Below are 21,690 nucleotides of genomic sequence, written 5' to 3' on the forward strand. Positions count from 1 at the left end.
ACTTTTGATTGACTAGGTCTGAGGAGAAACCTGCGGCGCTGCGTTTTTACCACGCTCCCAGGAGCTGCTGGTGCTGACCCCAGGCAAAGTCTCGGAGTACACAAGGGACTGGAAGTCATCACCTCTGCTGCCAGGTGTGCTGACGGCCAGCCTCAGCATTCCTGATCCGTGTCCTGCACGTCCCAGGCTTTCTGCAGGGAGGGGAGGAGCCGAGGGCGGAGCGGGAGGAGTGGCGCGGGCCCCGCGTGGGTCCTGCCTGAGGAGATCACCTCGGCCCCTTGGAGAGCCAAGGAGCTGCGGCGGCGCAGGAGGGGTCGGCTCGGCGAGGGCGCGGCCTCCGGGAGTGGGGACGAGCGACACGCATTCCCCGTGCTCTCTCGGGCCACTCGGGAGCCTCGCAGCAGCCCGTTGCCCCACTTGGCCACCCGCTCCGTGATCCCTCCTTGCGTCCACCTCTTCTTGTCACCTCCCGTCTCACCCTCCTCCCTCCACCCCACCCCCCACCCCCCACACACACCGCATCTACAGCCATCCGATCATCTCAGAGAGCAGGAGGTGCTGTGCCGGGCTGCAGGGCGCTCCCTCCAAAGGTCCCCAGCTCGACATTGGGGGGCCACAGGCGACAGCATGGACACCAAGCGCTGTTTCGCCAACCGCTTCGATGACTACCAGGGCAGCCTGCTGGCTGGCCAGTGCGAGGAGGCTGTGGCGCCCTTGGTCACCTCCACCATCGAACGCATCCTCCAGGAGCTGCCCCCGCTGGGGGGCGGCGCTGAGGCTCGAGGGGCGACACCGGCGGGCAGCAGCTTCCAGGGGGGTCTGTACAGTGGCGTGGCCGGGGTGGCCTACATGCTCTACCACGTCTCGCAAAGCCCGCTTTTCGCCGGGGCCCGCGAGCGCTACCTGCGCTCTGCCAAGCGCCTCATCGACGCGTGCTCCCGCTCCGAAGAGTGGGGCGAGCCGGACGCCGACACCCGCGCTGCCTTCCTGCTCGGGGGCGCGGGCGTGCACGCGGTGGCCACGCTCGTGTACCACGCCCTGGGCCGTTCCGACTACGTGCAGCCCCTCGGGAAGTTCCGGGCTCTGTGCGCCGTCTGTGCACCGGTCTCCTTCCTGGAGTGCGGCTCCGACGAGCTGTTCGTGGGCCGCGCTGGCTACCTGTGCGCCGCGCTGGTACTCAAGCAGAAACTCGCCCAGGAGGTAAGACGCTGGCTGCCCCGGCCGCCGGAGGGCGCTCGCCCGGCTGCCCGCGCCCTGCGGGGGGTCCGGCTTTCTGGGACTCCCCGACGCCCGGAGCACCACCCCTGGTTGTGCATCCCCCATCTCTTCTTCGTTACTTCTTTGTCTGGAGCTGTGCTTTCTTCAGTCCCTTCTGCTTTTGTCCGTCCTTTCCCCCTTTCTTTGTCCCCACAATCGTTCTCTGGATTACTTGGCTTTTTGCTTTGTTCCCCTTTGTGCAGTGAACTTGGTTGCATCACTTCAGATGCCTCTTTGCCCCATAGCTTTTTTGGGGGGCTGACCTTGTGGCCCTTAAAAGCGAGTGTTTAAAAATGGGGGGAAAGTTATTTTCTTTCTTTTGACTGTACTAGCAAAAGCACCCTTAAATGTTAGGAGTCTAAAAAAGTAACAGGACTTTAGGACTGATGTGCAAGAAAGTTGCTTCTGGACTCCTGGGCCTGTGACCAAGCTGCTCAGGCGTAGGTCTGATGTGTGCACTGTGCTATTTACTATTAAATTCATCCTAGGACTCTTAATAAATGTGTATCTGATGAGAGTATAGTCTTTTTAAATAGCTAAGTGTAGACAGAAATATGGTCACTTTGATCAAAAGCGTGTTTTTTTCCCTTCCATTTTAAAATCAGTAGTTAGGTTGACCAAAGCCACAGCATTTGTGACCAGGAAGCTTTTCTTAATAAACAGTTTTTCAGGGACTCCTTGAAAGCAATTCCGTTTCACAACTATATATGCAGGCATTTTTTTTTCTTAAATTGCCTTTGAATATAGCATGTATATGTTAGCAGAAAATGTGCCAGTTCCTGTGGAGTTGTGGGAATTAAACAAAAAAACCTATAAAGCCTCATAGTAATTAGAAATGAAAGGGAGGCACATTCATTCATAATTCACTGGAACAATGTTCTGTTCTAGGGAGAAAGCAGCACATTTAACTTGGCTAGATATGGTGAGAAAGGCATTTGGAGAAAAAATAAAGGACTATGGCGTGACTTAAAAGTATAATAAGCTTAGAAAACCAGTAAGCAAGCAGACTTCTTTTTTAAAAAAATTTACATCAGATGAGATTGATTCAAGTGAAGAGGAAAAATGCTGAAGGATGCACCAAGCTAGCAGGGCAGCCAAGGGCCATGTGATAAAGTTGTCTTGAAATAGTTTGCTCTGCTTCTGAGTCATTGTTATCTGCTAGCTGTTTCCCAAAGGCCCTTCCAGTTGTAGAAAACCATTTAGAAGGCCACAGAGAGATTTACATATCATTTGCATTACATTTGCATCTGCTTCCCCAACCCTGCAGTCTGATGGTAGGCAATTTTTTAAAAATCCCCCAGTTGTTTTCCTTAAGCCTGTTTATTCTTTTGCCCATGCCTTCAAGTCTTTTTTTCCATAATAGAATGGCAGAGTGGAAAATCAACCAAAAGACTAGGAGGGCTGTGCACAGAAACTGGTGTTCCAAAACCAGTTGAAAGCCCTGCCCCACAAAAGCATTTAAGACCTTTCTTCTACCCTCCTGCCAAATCGGATCTGTCTTTTTGTGCTAATCAAATTGAGGTTCTCTGGCTGTCCCTGGGAGAAGGAACAAGAGAACCAGCTCTGAAGATTTTGAAAGAACAGCTTTTAATTTGTTAGATCAGTTGCCTCCATTTCAGCAATCCAAGAATTTGAGGCTCTGAATGTGTAGGGCAGAGACTGGCACGCCTTCCCCTCCCTAACTCCTTGCCAGCAGACAGCTTTTCTCTCAGTAGATGATCCGTGAACCTTGATTAAATTGAATTTCTAACTTGTGTCATTTTTCTATAAATAATCTGCCATTGTGTCCCAGTATCTTTTTTTCATTCAATGTCATTTACATTCACCTTCCTCTGCCATTTCCCATAGTTATCACCCTACTTTAGAGCTTCTCACTTTATTTGACACATCTGTGCCACGTAATAAGTAATGAATGAATCACTCTGAGTTAGTTTTTCCCCCACTAAGCCATTCATCCACCCTTTAAAAAAAGCTAGCTTCTTAAACACACTTCTCATTACGTCATTTTCCTGCTCAGTATCCTTCAGTGGCTCCCTATTGCCTTTTCTCCAGTGGCTTCCTATCTCATAGTTAAACCAGTGACACTGAAAATGGCCGATAAGGCCTCACATGATGAAGCCTCTTGCGTACCTACTTTGCTTCTTACTCATGTTTAATAACCACACTGGCCTTGTGTTGTTTTAGGCATTCTCTTGTCTCAGGGTGTTTGGACTCTCTGTTCTCCCTGCCTGGAACACTTCCTCTAGATATTTTTATAGCTAGCTCCATGACCTTGGATAGGTCTTTACCTCCTGAGTGAGGCATTACCTCTCAGCTTCATTTAAAATTTAAAATTACCCCCTTTCCTGTTTTTTATTCAGTTTGTTTATTGATGTCTTCACTAATCAGACTATAAATTCCATAGGATGGAGATATTTTTATGTCGTTGTAGCTTCAATATTAACAATTGCCTAGCACATATGTAGGCACCTAACTCTTCTTTTGTAATGTTGCAAATATTATCCGTATACTATGTGGCTTGCATTGCCAACCTACCTTTAAAATGGTATGTCTTATCAAAATTTCCCTTATGCTAATGCTTCTGAAGCTATGTTTAAAGAAAGCCTTTCCTACTTCTGGGTTCTCAGCAAATATCTATTGAAATAAATGAATTGAATAAATTATAGGTCCTTACAAATTCTTATTCAAATCAAAATGACCCACTAGATCAGTGCTTTAGAAAAACATATTTTGCATAGGAATCACCTGTATATCTTTTCTGCAATATAAAGAGAAATTGCCATAAATATTATAAATATATAGTAAAATAGAGAAAACATTCTGATTTAGCCTTGGGAGAGGATCTGATATTCTGCATTTCTAACAAGTTCCTAGGTAGGACTGATAGGGTTGATTCATAGATCACAGTTTAGATAATAAGGCAATATGATGCTGCGTGGGTTTGGGTGTCACACCAGCCATGACTGTTAATTCATGCTGCAACACTTCATTGTATGAAGCTTGATGTATTGATTTATGAGGCTATAGTTTAGAATTCTCATTACAATATCATACCCCTTTCATTATAAGGACCCACAAAGGAATTTGTCTCAGGAGGTGGAAACAAATAGTTGCGTTCTTTTTACAATTGATAGAATCAGTTAGTCTTTGAAATATGTCTTGTGGCTGATTGTACTTCTCACTTTCTTATACTAGAAAGCATCAGACCAGAATTATGGATTACATGCTCTAGAATACAATACTGTCTATATTTTCATACATCAATACTTCCTCTGGGCTTATCTAATTTGTTACATTCTTAGGTTGTTCATTTAAGTTTTTGAAGTTTCCATTTGTGTTCATATAATTGATAAATGTTTAAAACGTGCTTGCTCTCTCTCTCTCTCTCTACACATACACACAGAGAGAGAGATAGAGAGATACTGAATCACTCAATGTACTTAACATATTTCCAGTGAATTCAACTGTCCTGAAAATACTTAAAGAAAGGGGATTTGAAGTGTGTAAGACACATAGTCTTATACAATGGGTTAATGAAGTCCCAAGAAATTGTGTCATAAATATTTGCTGTCAGTCTGTTTTGCCTTTTACTGGTTGGTGGAGATATAGGGAGGATGGTAGAGGGATTAAGGGAAATCTAGGGTGTTAATGAAAGTAACTCTGTCACTCAATGATTTTGTACAAATAGCTTCAAAACTCTGAGCCTAAACTTCCACTTTTGTAATTGGATTAATAAGAATTCTTTTTTAAAAATCAAATAAACAGAGCCCTACAAAACAATTCTTCATTGAACTTTTCTTCATTCATTAAGCGAGTATTAATTAGATTTTTCTGCTATACCAAGCACCATACTAGATGCTGAGATTTAACAGTGAGAAGAGCAAAAAAACGAACTGATTGTAAGAAATGATCTGAAGGCAGTAAACAGGAACTAAGGTGGGGAAGGGGACAGGTGAGAGAAGGCAGAGCTACTGTTTGGGAGCCTATGGTAGAAAGGCTCCTTTGTGAAGGCATGCTATGTCTCACAACTGGAGCATGAGAATTAAGAGGCTGCCCTAGCAGCAGCCATTCTGGCATAGGGGCCCACAAGGACCAAACCATTCAGGCTTAGAGGTCTCTAATCAATGAATAGGAGATAAAAAAGCTCAAAGGCAAGGAAGGTTCCCAGTTAGGAGTAAATTAAAATCAGATCCCTTGGTGCCAAAGAAGTCAAAGTTATGTGACTGAATTTGTTGTGTGTTTTTACAAGAGTATATTGATCTTTTGAAAAAACGTTCCTGATTTTCTGACTATTGAGTAGATTGTCAATATTAAGAATGATAAGGGAATAGGTGATGTGGGAGGTGATGTATGCTGTGAATATGTTTTATTGCCATTGGTTAATAAAGAAGTTGCTTTCGGGCAATGGCTTAACAGAGAAAAGCCATGCTGAAAGACATATATAGAGAGAGTAGGAGGAGTCAGTGAGAAGCCATGTAGCTACCTGCAGAGACAGACACACCGAGTCTTGCCGGTAAGCCACAGTCACATTATGATACACAGATTAATAGAAATGGGTTAATTTAAGATATATGACTTAGCCAGAAATACATTTAAGCTATTGGTCAAACAATATTGCAAATAATATAGTTTCTAAGTGATTATTTTGTGTTCTGGGAAGCCAGGAATAAACAAGCGACCTTCCCCAACAGATAGGGATGCAGTTCTTGATGGAAGTGTGTTTGATTAGGTTGTGAGAAGCCCTGAGTTTGATCTCTAGCGTGCATACACACTCACACAACACCTGCAAAAAGTGTTTATGTGGCTCTTTTAAAATCCTCTTTGCACCAACGCCTCCTTTGTCAGTCTGATGAACTTTCAGGACTTCTCAGGATAACATCTACGAATGTATAAATTAAAACTTAGATTTACAAAAAGAAACCCATTGTAGTCAATTCAAAGACTAAAACATTAAAAACATGTGATGCAGCTGCATGGGTGCTTTTTGATTAACACATCAGGATATACAGTGAATCTTGTGATTGTGGTACATTTGAAACAGGAGTCAGTCAGTGATACTCTGAGATTTCTTCAACAACTCCAGTATGATACATATATATTCATGACTTCTGTAGGTGGTTGTAGTCTGCATTTTTTTAATTTAATTGATGTTTTTAAGATGAACCTGGAAGGACTAGAGTTTGTTATGTGTACCATGCTGACCTTGAATTCACAGAGATCTCCCTGGTTCTATTTCAAGTGTTGAGATTAAAGGCATATGCTCCCATACTTGGCCCAACATTTTTTGGGGGTGGTTATTTTTAGGCTGGGTCTTACTGGCCTTTAACTCACTGTGTAGTCTATGCTGGCTTGAAACTCGTAGCAGGCTTCCTACCTCACCCTCCCTGGTGCTGGCATTACAGATATAAGCCATTGTGCCTAGCTTATATTTGTGCTAAAAGGAAATGCTCAGTTGTTTACATGAATTAGCAAACAGATTTATTTTGCATTTTTGCAATCAAAGGGAACTGATTTGGAAGTTGCTGTGATATACTAGATAAAACGCCTGTCTTATTGCTTGGCACATAGTAGCTGTTTAATAAAAGTAATGGTGGCCCTTTCTGTTTCTACTAACATATAATCCAATGCAATTCCAAATATTAGGTAGAAAATCATACTCAGTACAATATTTGATCTTCCTGCTGTGATTTAAAAATTTTAAAGGTGTTAATTGGGTCCTCAGCATAAGGTAACTTCTAGTGAACATCTAGGGTTTGCTGAAGAGGCAGAGACATAAGGATCACGAATTTGAGGCCAGTTTGGACGTTTGAAATCTTTAAGCCCACCCCTAATAACGTACTTCCTCCAACAAGGTCACACCCCCTAATCCTTCATAAACAGTTCTACGACCTAGGGATCAAATATTCAAACATATAGGATTGACATCTTCATTCACACCATCACATTGGATGCTTTTATCTTAGAATCACAGAATGGTCAAGAAAACATGACTGAATCCAGATGTAGTAAGTGGTATATACCCATAGTTCCAGCACATAGGAAGCTGAAGCAGGAGAATCATTGAGCTCAGAAATTGTAGGCCAGCTTATGTAACATAGTGAGATTCCTGCCTCAAAAATTAGGGAAAACTATATACATACAAGAAACCTTAAACTGACTAATCAGGTTGTATTTATATACTTATTTATATATGTAACTACCAACTAAGGGAACTGTGATTGGACTGAAGAAAACATTCATTATACCATTTAACAAAAGTATAGAGCTAAGCCGTTCGTAGGTTGGTTAACCAAAGAGACTTAAGAGAACCCACACCAGCATTTCCTAGCATATTTTCACTTGTTCTCCTATGTGAGCTATGTCATTACTGTATAGTCAAGATGGTCGTTGCTATTCCAAGCATCATGCTCTTGTATAACAAGAAGAGAGGGGAATGTCTGTGGCTTTTCCCAGCATCTTTTTTTTTTTTTTAATCATTTAGAATGTTCTATACTAGAAGACTTTTTGTTCTGACTCATTGCCTATCACTTGGTCCCTGGCCAGTTCTAGTTTTTAGGGAAGACTGAGAGCACTAATTCTCTTTCATTTCTAACCTTTAAAATTGGGCACAGGTTTTGACAAGAAAGGGAGAGAATGCAATGGCTGTTGGTAGGTTACCAAGCTGTCTGCCCTTTGGCTTCTCTTGACATGATCTGTCTGTGACTTATCACCTTCATTCGCTCAGTTTTCCTGTTGTTAGAGTTTCCCTTCCCTTTCCAGGTTATTTCTATGCCCCATGGCAAATGGAGAGTGCCTTAATCTTGCTGTTGGCTGGCTATTATTCAAACAAAAGCTATGATATTAACTTCATTAAAATGTATGCTAGTAAATATTAGAAATATATTTTATAGTAGAAACTGTTTACATTCCCTATTTTTCTTTTTTTGTTTATTATGTAAAGGTTTATTATTTTTTAATTGAAAATAGATTCTTTTCTTATGCAGTACATTTCTACCATTGTTTCCCCTTCCTCCACTCCTCCCAGCTCCCCCAACATCCCCTCTCCCCTAGATCCGCTCCTCCTCCATTTCCCTTCAGAAAACAACAGGCTTCCAAGAGACAACAACCAAACACACACACACACACACACACACACACACACACACACACACACACACACACACCATGATACAGTAAGACAAGGAAAAAACCCTCATATTGAGTCCAGGAACCAGAGACTGGATAGCCAAGTTTTAGTTCAGAGACCTAGGGTAGAACCAAACACAACTGGCCAAAAAAAATTAATGAAATGATTCTTAATGATATTCTGCTATACTTATACATCATTGCCTTGTCCAGTCATCATCAGAGAGTCTTCCTCCAGCAGCAGATGGGAATGGGTGCAGAGACCCACAGCCAGACATTATGATGAGAGAGAGCCTAAATTGGAAGTTTACATAGGGCCCTTATTTTTCTTAATAATCATTATTGTTACATGCATATGGTAAGCTATATCAGGCAGTATAAAATGAGCTTTCTATGGACTATTATGTTAAATTTCCTTTTTTACAAGTGTATTTCATAAGTGTGTTTTCTTTACTTACATGGATAATCATATTTTAAGATTTATTTCATCTCCAGTTGTATGTGTTTATGCACACGTGCATGCATGTATTCACACATGTATGTAGGCACTATAGGAGAATATAGGGGTCAGATCCTCCTTGAACTGGAGTTGCAGGCAGTTGTGAGTTGCTTTGATTTTGGTGCTGGAAATTTTTGGTCCTCAGCAAAATCAATCTGTACTTTAAGCCATCTCTTCATTCCAAACAAATGATCATATTATATATATACTCTATAGCTTGCTTTTTTGTGTAATACACTTCAGGCATCTTTGCCAATCTTATTTAGAGAAATATCTCTTTATTTTGGTTCTATGCGACTATAATATGACTTAAATTTATTGATGAACACTAACATTTCCTAGTTTCTTTTTCCCTTTTTCTTATATCAATAGTAATGCTAAAAAGAATGCACATGTATATATACAAATAGTGTTTATATTCATCTTTCTATATGTTTGTTATCTACTATAAATGGAGACTACTCATTTGTTTCCCAACTGCACAGATCCAAATAATCCCACAGGAACTATATTAATTATAACACTGTTTGACCGATGACTCAGGTGTACTTCTAGCTAGCTCTTACATCTTAAACTAACCCATTTCTATTAATCTGTGTATCACCATGAGGCTGTGGCCTACTGGTAAGGTTCTGGTGTCTGTCTCCTTCAGCAGTTATATGGCATCTCCTTGACTACACCTACTTTCTATATCTTTGTTCAAATTTCCCACCTGGCTTTACTCTGCTAAGCCATTGGCTGAAATAGATTTATTCATTAGCCAATAAAAGCAAAACACAGAAGGACATCACACATCAATCTACCTTTTCAAGTGTGCATGTAGTAAACAATTTTTAAGATTGAGTCAAAGTTTACACATGTGTTTTTTATTTGCTGGAGATGATCAGATTATTTTTAAAAGTGCTTTGTCAAGGGAGGCTGACATGGGAGGATTGCTGCAAGTTTGAAACCAGTCTGGGTTACATAGTGAGTTCCAAACCACCTCAATCTTCATCGTAAGATTCTCTCTTAAAATACAAACCAAACAACAATACAACCTTACCATCAATTTCCATTCCCACCACCTGAGTTTGGGGTTACCCCTGTTCTCACATTCTTTTCAATAGAGAATTTTATAAAATTCGATGGTCATCTAACTGATAAGCATAAAATGAGGTTGGGCATGTCTATGGTAGAAAAAGAGTCCTCTTACTGTTCATGTAGATTTTTACCCAATAGTTTATAGGTAAAGGATTTCACTCAATGTTTTAGGAGGAGCAGCGGGCTGCTTCCTGCCATCCAGCTCTTGGCCGCCTGGCTAGCTTATGCCCCGAAATAACAGCCACTCTGTTGTAGGGAGCGGCAGGCTACGTTCCCGCCCGGATCCCACCCGGCTAGCTTAGCCCCAGAAATAATAACATACAAATTGTATTCTTTTAAACACTGCCTGGCCCATTAGTTCTAGCTTCTTATTGGCTAATTCTCACATCTTGCTTTAACCCATATTTAGTAATCTGTGTAGCACCACGAGATGTGGCTTATCAGGAAAGATCTTAACCTGCGTCCGTGTTGGGTGGGAGAATCATGGCGACTGCCTGCTCGGCTTCTTTCTCTTAGCATTCTGTTCTGTCTACTCCGCCTATCTAATTTTCTGTCCTATTAAAGAGCCAAGGCAGTTTCTTTATTAACCAATGAAATCAACACAAAACAGAAGACTTTCCCACATCAACTCAATGTTTGGATATGAGAAATCAACATTTTTAAAAGCAGGCACGTATTGCACACTGCCTGTGTGAAGCTTAAAGATTGGCTTGAAATGACAGTAATGTTGGGGAAATTGGGTTATTGTAGACCAGACCTAAGTTCTAATTGCTTGATAATAGAACTACCAAAAAGTGGGTTGAGTCTATGATTGAGATGATTTGTCACTTACAAATGAATATCCTTTAAATGCTAAAAGGCAAAAAGAAACTAAGAGAACATAATCGCTTATTTACATGCATTAATGTAAACAATTTGAATATATTATGTTCCTATTTTTCCTGTAGTAACGTGTAACTTCATTTTCAAATTTTTGTTTTTAAGTGTCACAATAATTGTTTATATGTATCAAGTACAATTGAATTTTTCAGTACATTGTCAGATGAGCAAATGGGGCTAATTAACACATCTATCATCACAAATATTCATGTTTCATTATGAGAGTGTTTTTCAGTCTACTTTTAACCAATTTTGAAGCATCAAATACATTAGTATCAACAATATACATTTGTTGTGCTACATTACAAGAGCTTATTCTTCCTATTAAATTTATTTATCTTGTGTCCATCTTCCCTTTCCTCTGGTAACCACCAGTGACTATACTCTATATTTCTATGAATCTTGACTTGGAATATATATAATATATAATATCATCAACAACCTTACCACATGGGCACCATTACTATATTCATAATACCCAGTGAGGAAACTGAAGCCCAGGGAGGTTGAAGAATATACAATTGGGCAGTGGTAGACATTAGACATGAGACTCCACTAGGCAGTTGATAATATCTATTCTTAGTTTGTGTTTCTCACACTTTAGCATTCACACAAATTGAAAATATTGTTCAAAGTCAGATTTGGGATTGGTGGGTTTATTGTGAGGCCCATAATTCTGCCTTTTGAGTAAGCTTATGTGTTGTAATGCTGCTGCCACTGGTCTGTCAAACAGTTGTGAATATAAAGTCTCCCAGTTTTATGGGATTTCCTCTCAAAAAGTTTAACTAATTTACCCCAAGTGTCATGAGTTTCATCATTGTCCTTTAATAAGAATCAACTTTTTTCCATGGGTGCTTTTTCCATTGAGTATCTTTTTTTTCATCTTTTTTTCTGTATTTTTTTAAAAAAAAATTGTGGGTAGTGAGGGGAACTGTGTAGGTTGTTTGTGTGTATCGTGCATGTATGTGAGTGAGTGTGTGCATGCGTATACAGAGACCACAGCATTACATCTTGCTATTGCTCGTATGCTTATTCCTGTGAGGCAGGGCCTCTCATTGAATCAGAAGCTTCCTTTTGCAGCTAGAATGGCTGGCCAGTGAACTAGCTCCCAGGATCACCTATCCACAGCCCCCAGTGCTGGGCTTATAAGTGCATAACTTTTATGTGATGCTGGGGATTCAAATTTGGGTCCCTATGCTTGCATAGGAAGTACTATTCTTCCCTAGGCCATCTTCTCAGCCCCAGGAGGTTTGGTTCTTTTTTTCTTGTTTGCTTTTTTGAGACTGGGTTTCTCTGTGTAACAGTCCTGGCTGTTCTGGAACTTACTTTGCAGACCAGGCTGGCCTCAAACTCATAGAGATTAGACTGCCACAGCCTCCTAAGTGCTAGAATTAAAGGCGTGTGCCACCACTGCCCAGTGGTTTTGTTATTAAAGGGCCTAATTAACCACATTCTAGAAATTTTGAATTATTTAATGATAACACAAGAAGAGACTCGATTAGAACATCCCAGATAAAGTAGAAAATGTCTGCTCAGTACCATTTCCCATTTTAGAATAGTACAGTTAATTTTACCTGTATGACAGAGAGTATTGCTTCTCCCTCAATACAACCTGAAATTGAAGGTAGTTAAACATTTTCCTTTTAATTTTTAAAAATTTTCTGATGTGCTTATCTAACAGACATGATAAAGTCAAAATATTAAACAAAATAACCCATTTAGGTTTAGATATAATTTATAGCTTTTCATGTGTTTATATTTATTCTACTAAAGCTAAAATGTATGCTTTACATTACAATTACTTGAACTATCTTGGTTAATTTTGTTTTGTTACTGAATAAATTAGGAAAGTAAACACAGTAAAATCTTTGTCAGTATATGAAATTTTAAATGTGTTGAGTTTTTCCAATAACAAACTACCATTATTCTATAAGAATATGGCTTTAATGGAATTGAATTTATTAATCTCTAAATATGAAAATTATTTCTTATATTCTATTATATAAAATATGACTTTCTTATTAACTTGTTGACTAATTTCACTTACATTGGTTAATGTAATGACTGGTGTTGATCATGTGACTGATACACAATACACAGATTTCATCCAAGTAGAAGGGACTTTTTTTTATATCTTTCATAGAGCGTAAACAATCCCTTGATTAAACTGAACTGACAGTCTCTAATATGTGATATGTCCAGTTGCTTTTAAACATGATTCAATTTCAGAAACTGATCTATGACTTACATTTTTAAATTATGTACCTAACCCTTTGGCTATATGGTTTGTTCCAGAAAAATAAACAACCAAGTGTGTGTGTGTGTGTGTGTGTGTGTGTGTGTGTGTGTGTACTACTACGACTACTACTACCATACCACTTATATGTAGGGTGCTAGACACTTGGGCAAATTTCCCTTTTATGAAATCACAGCATTGAATCCATTTGTTTTGTATAAGATCAGACTTCTTTATGAATAGCTTTAGCTATTCTACAACTCTAGCAATGAGTGACTTTGACATGTTGAAGTGTGGGTATTGTTATCTGAGTCATAAAGAAACTGTCTCCAGCCTTAACAGACTTCACTGGTGAGCACATCATCTAAATGAGAGGTGACAAAGGAAATATTGGCCATAGCATTAATGTGCCGTTAGATGTTACTGTGTCCATCTGCTGGTTGGTATCTTTGCATGGGATAGATTCCAGTGCTCAGTGGTGTGTTGAAATCTGGTGTCCATGGCAACAAAAGCATCTCTGGTCTCAAAGCAAGCACTGTGGGGACCAACTGGATCTCCACTCATACAATGACTTCAAGAAGGAACCACTTTCTTAGCAGATTTTCCAGGTATCTAAGCTCAAAGAGACCCAAAACACAATCAGAAACGAAATATCACCAACATACAAATTTACTTTTTTTTTTTAAAAAAATTGCTTTTGTTATTTTGAGATAGAATTAAAGCATAGCTCTTGCTGGCATTGAACTGTGTTGGGTCAGGCTGTCCTCAAAGTCACAATTCTCCTGCTTTAGCTTCCCAAGCGCTGTGATTACAAGCCTGTATCATCATTCCTGATACATATTTTCTCTCTCTTTTTTTTTTTTTTGCTTTTAAAACCCTTTTCTAATTTGCCTGTGAGGCAAAATGAATTACACATATGTTACAAATTGTATCCGTTGAAATAGGTTGGGGTCTCAGCAAAGGTGTTTTAATGTAGTAGTTCAAAACAGAACCTTCAGATTCACCACCAGCTTTGAGATTGAATCCTGGCTCCAGCACAGACGTTTGTTGACTTTAGGTAAGCTACTTAGCATTTTTGAGGCTTAATTTTCTGATTTGCAAAGTGTAATCCAAACATCACTGACCTCTTAGGGTGCCAGGGAGGCTATGCTCATGATGTGTTTAGCAGAGGATCCTCTAGGTATAGAGGGGGCTTGTGTGTGTCAGTCATTCTTTTATTTTTATTTTGAATATTATCCCTAATGTGAAATGAAACTCTGTTGTCCAAATAGTACAAGGATGTGTTTTTGGACTTCTGGCAGTCTGTCTACTATTCCCTGAGGTGGTTTTGGTAAGCTGCTGTGTCCTGACTGGCAACAGTAGAGCTCTGAGATTTTCACACAGAGGCTGCAAAGGGCTAGCAGGAAACAGCCTGCGCTCTGCCACACAGGAGATTAAACTGAGCTGCTCAGACAGATTAGGTGTCAAAGTAAATTGAGTGCCTGGGCATCACCCCTGAAATATGAACCTACATGAGTTCCCCTTTTCTCTGGGGAAAAGAATCTTCCTTTCTGTTGGAAAGAAAACCTTAGGTTCCTTACAAACTGAATCTAGGGACTTGATGTGCTGAGTCCCTAGAGGAAATCATCTCACTGACTTGAAGCTACTGTCAAATGCTAAGAAAACGATGTTGGAATGTTGATTTCTTGTTCTGTCCACCCCCAGCTTTTTTTCCTTCTGAAGCTCATTTGTTTACATGGCATTAACTCAAAATTTCAGAGGAATTTCGATAGTTGTGATTTGTTGAAGTTACAACTTTAAATAACTTTTCCTTAGCAAATGATCCAGACGATATATATTAGGTAGCCTGTTTTGGAAAAGGATGAATAAATACAATTAATGATTCTTTCAAGGTGTTTATTCAGATTCTAGAGATTGAAGTGAATTGTTTTTGTATTAATACACTTTCTGCTTTGTGTCAGAAAACCATAGTGCAGTTCATTGCAGATTTTACAGACTAAATCTACATTTCACTCTTCAGCTTCTAGCTCCTATATATAGTGATTAATAATAAAGCTTTTAGTACTAACAACTACTCTGCTCTAATGATTCATAATTGTGACTTTTCATTATCCATAATCAATGAGGTCCTGCATGTATTCATGAGTTCTACTTATGACCTTCAGTATCACACCAAGTAAGTTCAGGTCTTGAGTTTAATATTTGTGTTGATCTGTTATATGTTTTTCCTCTGAATCCAGTGCTTCTCCCAGTTGAGCATGCAGTAGAATCCCTGGAGGGTTTGTGAAACACACATGACTGGCTCTCTCCCTAACGTTTTGACATAGTAGGTATAAAACTGGGCCTGAGAATGTTTGTACATATATGCTCCTGTTTCTGCTACTGGTTTGGAAAATACATTTTGAGAACATTATTAGCCTAAACTTGTACAAACATCACTAAATGTGGGAACTAGATGGAGTCATGTGACAGTTGTGGCATAAATTTCTTATAACTGCCAGAAAATGGGTCAAAAACTAAGACTTACTATATGCTAGTCACTATGATAAATGTAACACTTCTATTACAAGTAGAAAGTAGGTCATAAAAATCACAGGGTAACATGCAAATACTCATGCTGAATTAATTGTGAGGACTTCATGACACACAAACATTTATACAACTTAGCCTTTTCTTTCAAAGCAACTCCTACCACACTGGTAGCAATTCTGTGAGTCGAACAGCAAGTTAAAAGAGTATGTATGACATTCAGACTCAAGAAAAAATAAGAGCTACAGATACTGATATTTGGGAGAATACTCTATCCCAGTGTCCACCCAATAGCCACCAACAATCCTTTCCAGGCTCCCATTTCCCTTTGAGGTTTTAACATTGAAACTGAAAAAGCAATTGTCTGTAAAAGACATTTGACATTTGATCTCAAGAGCAGTTATCTTAACAAAGAAAACCAACAAGGAAACTGAAAACTTGGAGGAAAACAGGTGGTGTTAGGAACATGTCCCCCAGAGGCCTGTTTTAAAAGGCTTTGTCCTCAGCTGGTGCTATTGGAAGGTGGCAGAACCTCTCAGAGGATTTGGTTGTTTGTGTGTGTGTGGGGGGGGATGTCCTCAAATGGAATTGTGGGAGCCAACCTCTTTCCCTTCTTTGAATCTGACATGAGGTCTTCATCCATTACATGATTCTAACACACGAGGTGCCGCTCCACAACTGGCCCCAAAGCGTCAGACCACCAACTGTGGATGAAACCTTTTGAAACAGAGTCATTTTTGATATTGCTACAGTGACAGCAAGCTCACTAACATTGAGCATAAGAAAACTAAATGTCCAACACTCTCCAAATGTGCAAATCGATATTGTCAAAGGGGAAAGTGAGCACATGAAGAGGATGAAGTAGGATATTATTGAGAAGGGCAATCATAACAGAAAAGAACTCTGAGAAGTTCACAATATGTTAGCAGTAAAAACACTTCCATTGAAGGATTAGACTATTGTTGAATAAACATCCCTAAAAGTTCAGCCAAAAGACAATAAGACTGATAAAATGAGAGAAGATTATACCAGCTTTGATGGGAGAAGCATCACACGGCCCCTTCTCTAGATGAAGAGCAATCAATGGCTGCCGAAAGAAGGAGAACTCCTTTTCTCCAGGAATGAGCCCTGGTTATCAAAACCCCAGTGGTCAGCCCTAAACGTAGTACATAAAGGCAAAGCTAAATGAACTCAGTAGGTTGTATACATACATGTATGTATATGTGTAATAATAATTTTAAAAGAAGAGGTCATGAATTTAAGAGGGAGTGGGTTCATGGGGAAGTGAGATGAGGGAAAAGGGGGGATGGGAATGATGTAAAGACAGTACTCATGTATGGAATTTCAAAAGTTATAAATTAAAGAGCAATTAATTAGAGGAATGCTAACCTCTGCCTACTAGTCAGTCCCAATTAAAAGAAAATAAAGTAAGCAAAGAGGGAAATGATGGAAAATGAAATGGAGTGCAAGACATGCGTGGCAACAGTCAAATAGTTAATAGTTAAATAGTTCACCACGAAGCTGAATGGAAGGGGATTTTAAAAGCTTTCAAAAAGTAAACCAGAATTGGTTTTGTGCACCTGAGGAAGCCAGATGAGGAACAAGAACTCCAAAATTTGAAAATAAAAAGCTAATTCTCAGTTAGAATTTTATAACAGACTATGCTATCTCTTAAGTATAAAAGTAGCAACATACTCTGATGCTACAGATCTCCAAGCTTCACATTTTTGGGGCACCCACAACAAGGGAATGAGCCAAGCAACAGAAAAGTGTGGGGACCTCAAATCCTGGAGTGGCAAAATAGATGTGGTAACAGGAACCTATGAGAACAGTGCTAAAGGGCATTTTGGATGATAGCTGAGTATAAATGCCAAAACGGAAGATGGAGAAGAGAGGAAAAGATGATCATCACACGTGCTATTTAGGGAAGGTGAGGAAGTAGGATGGAGGTATTATAAGGCAGCTAATTAGTCACACCAAATTCATAAATAATTAATAAATAGGAAAATCATTATATAAGAATTTCATTTTAATATATGGAGGTAAGTCATTAGAAAAAAACATGGTTTATAAAAGTGTTCTAGATTTTTTTTTACCTCCAGTGAATTGGAATATGAGGGGGGAGAGGTAGAACAAGGAAAAACTGTTCTTATTTTGGAAACCTGCTGACTCTCTGGGTTAGCTATGTGTAATTTTTTTTTTGAGAAATATCAGGAACATATTCCTTCACTGGCCTCACCTATATGGTGGGCTAAAATATTCCACAATGTATTCTGTCCTTCACATTTATCCTGTTAACACTAAGAAATCTTAATTGTTATGTATTACTAAGCTATCCAGTGTAGTGTTAAGGGATACATGTAGACTGTTAAAGGTTGCTATCATTAAGCAAATTAGCTGATTCGCTGTGCTAATATAATTACCATTATGTTATTTTAAATTTGTATTAGTTTTCAGACAGTGTATTTGGATTATGTCCCTCACTAAGTCCTCCCAGATCCTCACTTCCTCCCAACCCACTCTTTTTTTTGTGGCAAGAGTGGTTAAACTGTCATCTAGTATGGATCTCAAAATACTTTATAATTTTATTACCCGTAGGTCTGTATCATGTACAGTAAGCAGCTCTCTAGGCTTCTTCAGCCTGCACATCTGTTGCTTTGTTTTTTGCCTGATAATGAACCAATATTCCTGGAGTACTTACATTAAATAATGAAGCCATTTATAGTAGAATGTTGCCAACCCATATTTAACATCAGAAATATGGTCTGCTATAACTCTTACATTCTTAGAAGTCACACTCAAATAAGATTTAATTAAAGTGATGACATTTCAATATTTTGAACTAGTTTGAACTAATAACCCTGTGTGAATTTAACACTTTGTGTATTTTAACTTAAGACTGTGTCTTAGTGAGGTACTGTGTAAAATCATGAAAATAAGGGTATTAAACTTTTATATGGGGGTGATAAAGTTTTAGTTAAAATAATTAAAAGTGAAGGCATAGATGATTAGGATACAAGAGTGGTTGAAACATTTATGCAATACAAAACGAGACAAAATTTTCTCATATGCATGACTCAGATGCTTCAAAATCTAAAGTGCTTCCAATCCATTCTACTGGTCATATCTAATAATTATATAAAGCAATGTATTGCCAACTACCTCTAACCACTTAAGCTATCCTATTTAATTCTCATGAAATCTCAAGTTACAAATTACTTCTCTCGTTTTCAGACTAGAAAATAGGAAACATGTGAAAGGTTAAATAACTTTTCCAGGATATATGGTAAGAAGTAGAATAATTATAGCACTATTGCCTAAGTTGGATGCTTTTTAAACATATTTTTCTCCAATTTAATATGTATATATATAGTAAATTTAATCATATTCATCCCTATTATGAATTTCTTACCCTCTCCACCTCCCACGTACTTTTTTTCTTCTTCCCAACAAGTCCTTCTTCACTAGGGTACTTTTTTTTTTGAATTTTTAAAAACTAATAATTTATTTAAAAAGACAGCAGGTGGCAATTTTTGAAGCAAGCCAGGCTATCTGTAACTGTCACGGCGAAGCTAATGCTAAAGCCCAGAACATCTGTGTCAGCCACTTGTCCTGAGGGAGAGTTCCAGAGAGAATTCTGGTTCCTCTGCATGTGCTGAGAGTCCCTTGGAGGGCTGGGACCCTCACAGCCCTCTGAATGACCTGCTCTAGGGTACACCCTAGGGTACTTTTGATAGGCACCAACTAGTTGGGAATCTAATTAAAAAGCTGCAAACCAAGACTAACCTCTGAAATTTATAGTCTCCCATTGATAAGGAATTGAGTCAAGTCTAGACTCCAAATTCTTCTACTAAGTTGTGATCTCTTTACATCATTCATCTAGTTTAACATAAATGTTCAAATTTCCTCTTCCTTGAGTATGTCAATAAATACTGACAAAATGGCAGCTAATTTGTTTTCTGTTTATTAAGAGGCCTCTCAAGGGACCATTTGGAGATTTTAAACCAACCTGAGGATTTAGGACCAAATTAGTTGCCTACAAAATCTCACAGAGGTGAGGTACAGGAAAGTCATTACCAAATAGAACATAGAAAGATGTTAGGTGGTGTTAGGATGGGAAAAAGCATGATGCCTGCAGAAGTAATGGTAAGGGCAAGCGGTAAGCAGGTTTCCAGTGTTACATTTGTTCTTGGGTTTTCTTTTTCTTGTGTGTGTGTGTGTGTGTATGAGCTTTTACTTATATATTTGATTTGATCTTATTTATTTTTAAAAACAATCTTTCCTCATTATTATATACCATTCCCAGTTCCCATTTCCTCCCCTTTTCCTGCTCCCCCTGCTTTCCCCCTACCCTACCCCCATCCACTCCTCAGAGAGGGTAAGGCTTCCTTCCCAAGGGGAGTCAACAAAGTCTGACACATCACTTTGAGGCAGGACTAAAATCCTCCTTACTATATCTAGGTTGAGCAAGGTATCCCTCTTAAGAGAATGGGTTCCAGAAAGCCAGTTCAAGCACTAGGGATAAATCCTGATCCTACTGCCAGTGGCCTCTCATTCTGCCTCAGCCACTCACAATGGTCACCCACATTCAACAGACCTAGTTTTGTCCTATGCTGGTTCCCATGCTGTTAGTCTGAAGTTGGTGAGCTAGTTCCATGATTTTTACTATTTTTCTTACATTTTATTCTCTTTCTCAACACTTTGCTGTAGTGTCCTTAGCTGTTCTTTTGTTTGTACTGCTTATTGCATGTAATGTATTTATTTTCATGCTGTATGTTTCTCAGGGAGCCTTTCCTGCATCATACATGGGCCAACTCCGTATTTTTTACTGTCATCAATGTTTTACTACTACTGAGATGGGTTCTGGTCAGCTTCCCAGCAAACAGAATAGTCTTTGTACATATTTCCTGAAAGAAGGAATAAAGCAGTTGAAATGCTTTTAATTTCATGAAATCTAATAACACCTTTGAGGCTATTATACAGTCTCCAGAAGGAAGGGCCATATTTTGAACCTAGCTCTTCACAATCTCTTTTTCTAAATATGTTTTTAGTCTCTGACAGAAGAGGTACTTAGGATTCAGTATTTGATGGACACAATTATTGGTTAGTCATGAACATTGTCATATTTTCACTTATAATCAACCTTTCAACAGCCACAGGATGTTAAATTTTGCTTTTTTCATTATAAATGGGAAATGTACTAGCTTGTAACAGGTCAAAATGATCCACTCATGCCATTCTGTGATAACAAATAGAACCCTGTGATTGCTAACATTAAGGACACGGTGGAAGAATAGAATAATGTTGAGCTGCACAGTGCTTTGCATCTTAAAAGCTTTTGTTTTGCATTTTAAAATCATCCCCATTGTGTTTATATTTTTGGAGGTGATAAAATCCTGTATATGTTTCTGGACCTTTTTCATTTACTATTTTAAGGCTTGCAATTTTTCTTGGCAAACTGAACACTAAGAGATCAGCTATTGGAATTGCTTCTCTTTGTTTCTCTAGCACAGTCACTGTTTTCTTGAAAAGAAGAAAGGTAAACTTAATATCGAAAATGGTGGCTTTGATTTTATGTTCAAGTAGCATCTCCTTAAACAGTTGTTAAATATGAATCATAAATCACAGATTAAAAATTGATTTACAGTAATTTTCCTTGTACTGTGGCAAATAAATGACTATCTAATCATACCCTTCCAGTAGTGAATAAGCAAACACCTGAACAGATAATTAAACCATGTGTTTGAAAGAAAACTGGACCTTCAGAATATTTCTTGAGCATATGCTGACTGAATATTTCTTTAATTTGGTAGCTTGAACTTTTAATTAATGAGGTGACAGCCTATATGGGATAACGGTTGCTTCTTTATGCAGATTGACCAACAGGTGATTCAACATCAGTATGTCCAGAAGTCATATAAAAGGACTCAGTTCTTCCCCTTGGTGCAGATAATTTCTTCAAGGTTCTAACTGACACTGCTGTGCCATGTGGCTTTAAATATTTGGTTTTCAAGCTTTGGGGATCTTATAGTTTACAGCAGGCAAGCCACACGTCTGTCCTGACGCACCAAATGAAAGCCAAAGG

General features: G+C 39.0%; 1 protein-coding gene across 1 annotated transcript in view; it reads left to right on the forward strand.

Moving 5' to 3' along the window:
- The first annotated feature begins 267 nt into the window (after positions 1 to 267).
- LOC121442576 (lanC-like protein 3) overlaps positions 268 to 21,690 on the forward strand; it is a 105,480-nt gene continuing 84,057 nt past the window's right edge. The window contains exon 1 of the mRNA XM_041644162.1: positions 268 to 1,200. Within this exon, the coding sequence (XP_041500096.1) occupies positions 628 to 1,200 (573 nt within the window). The 5' untranslated portion in view covers positions 268 to 627. The remainder of the gene's footprint in view (positions 1,201 to 21,690) is intronic.

This window comes from Microtus oregoni, unplaced genomic scaffold (genome assembly GCF_018167655.1).
Source record: "Microtus oregoni isolate MIOR12 unplaced genomic scaffold, Mior012 000092F_000, whole genome shotgun sequence".
Classification (NCBI taxonomy): domain Eukaryota; kingdom Metazoa; phylum Chordata; class Mammalia; order Rodentia; family Cricetidae; genus Microtus; species Microtus oregoni.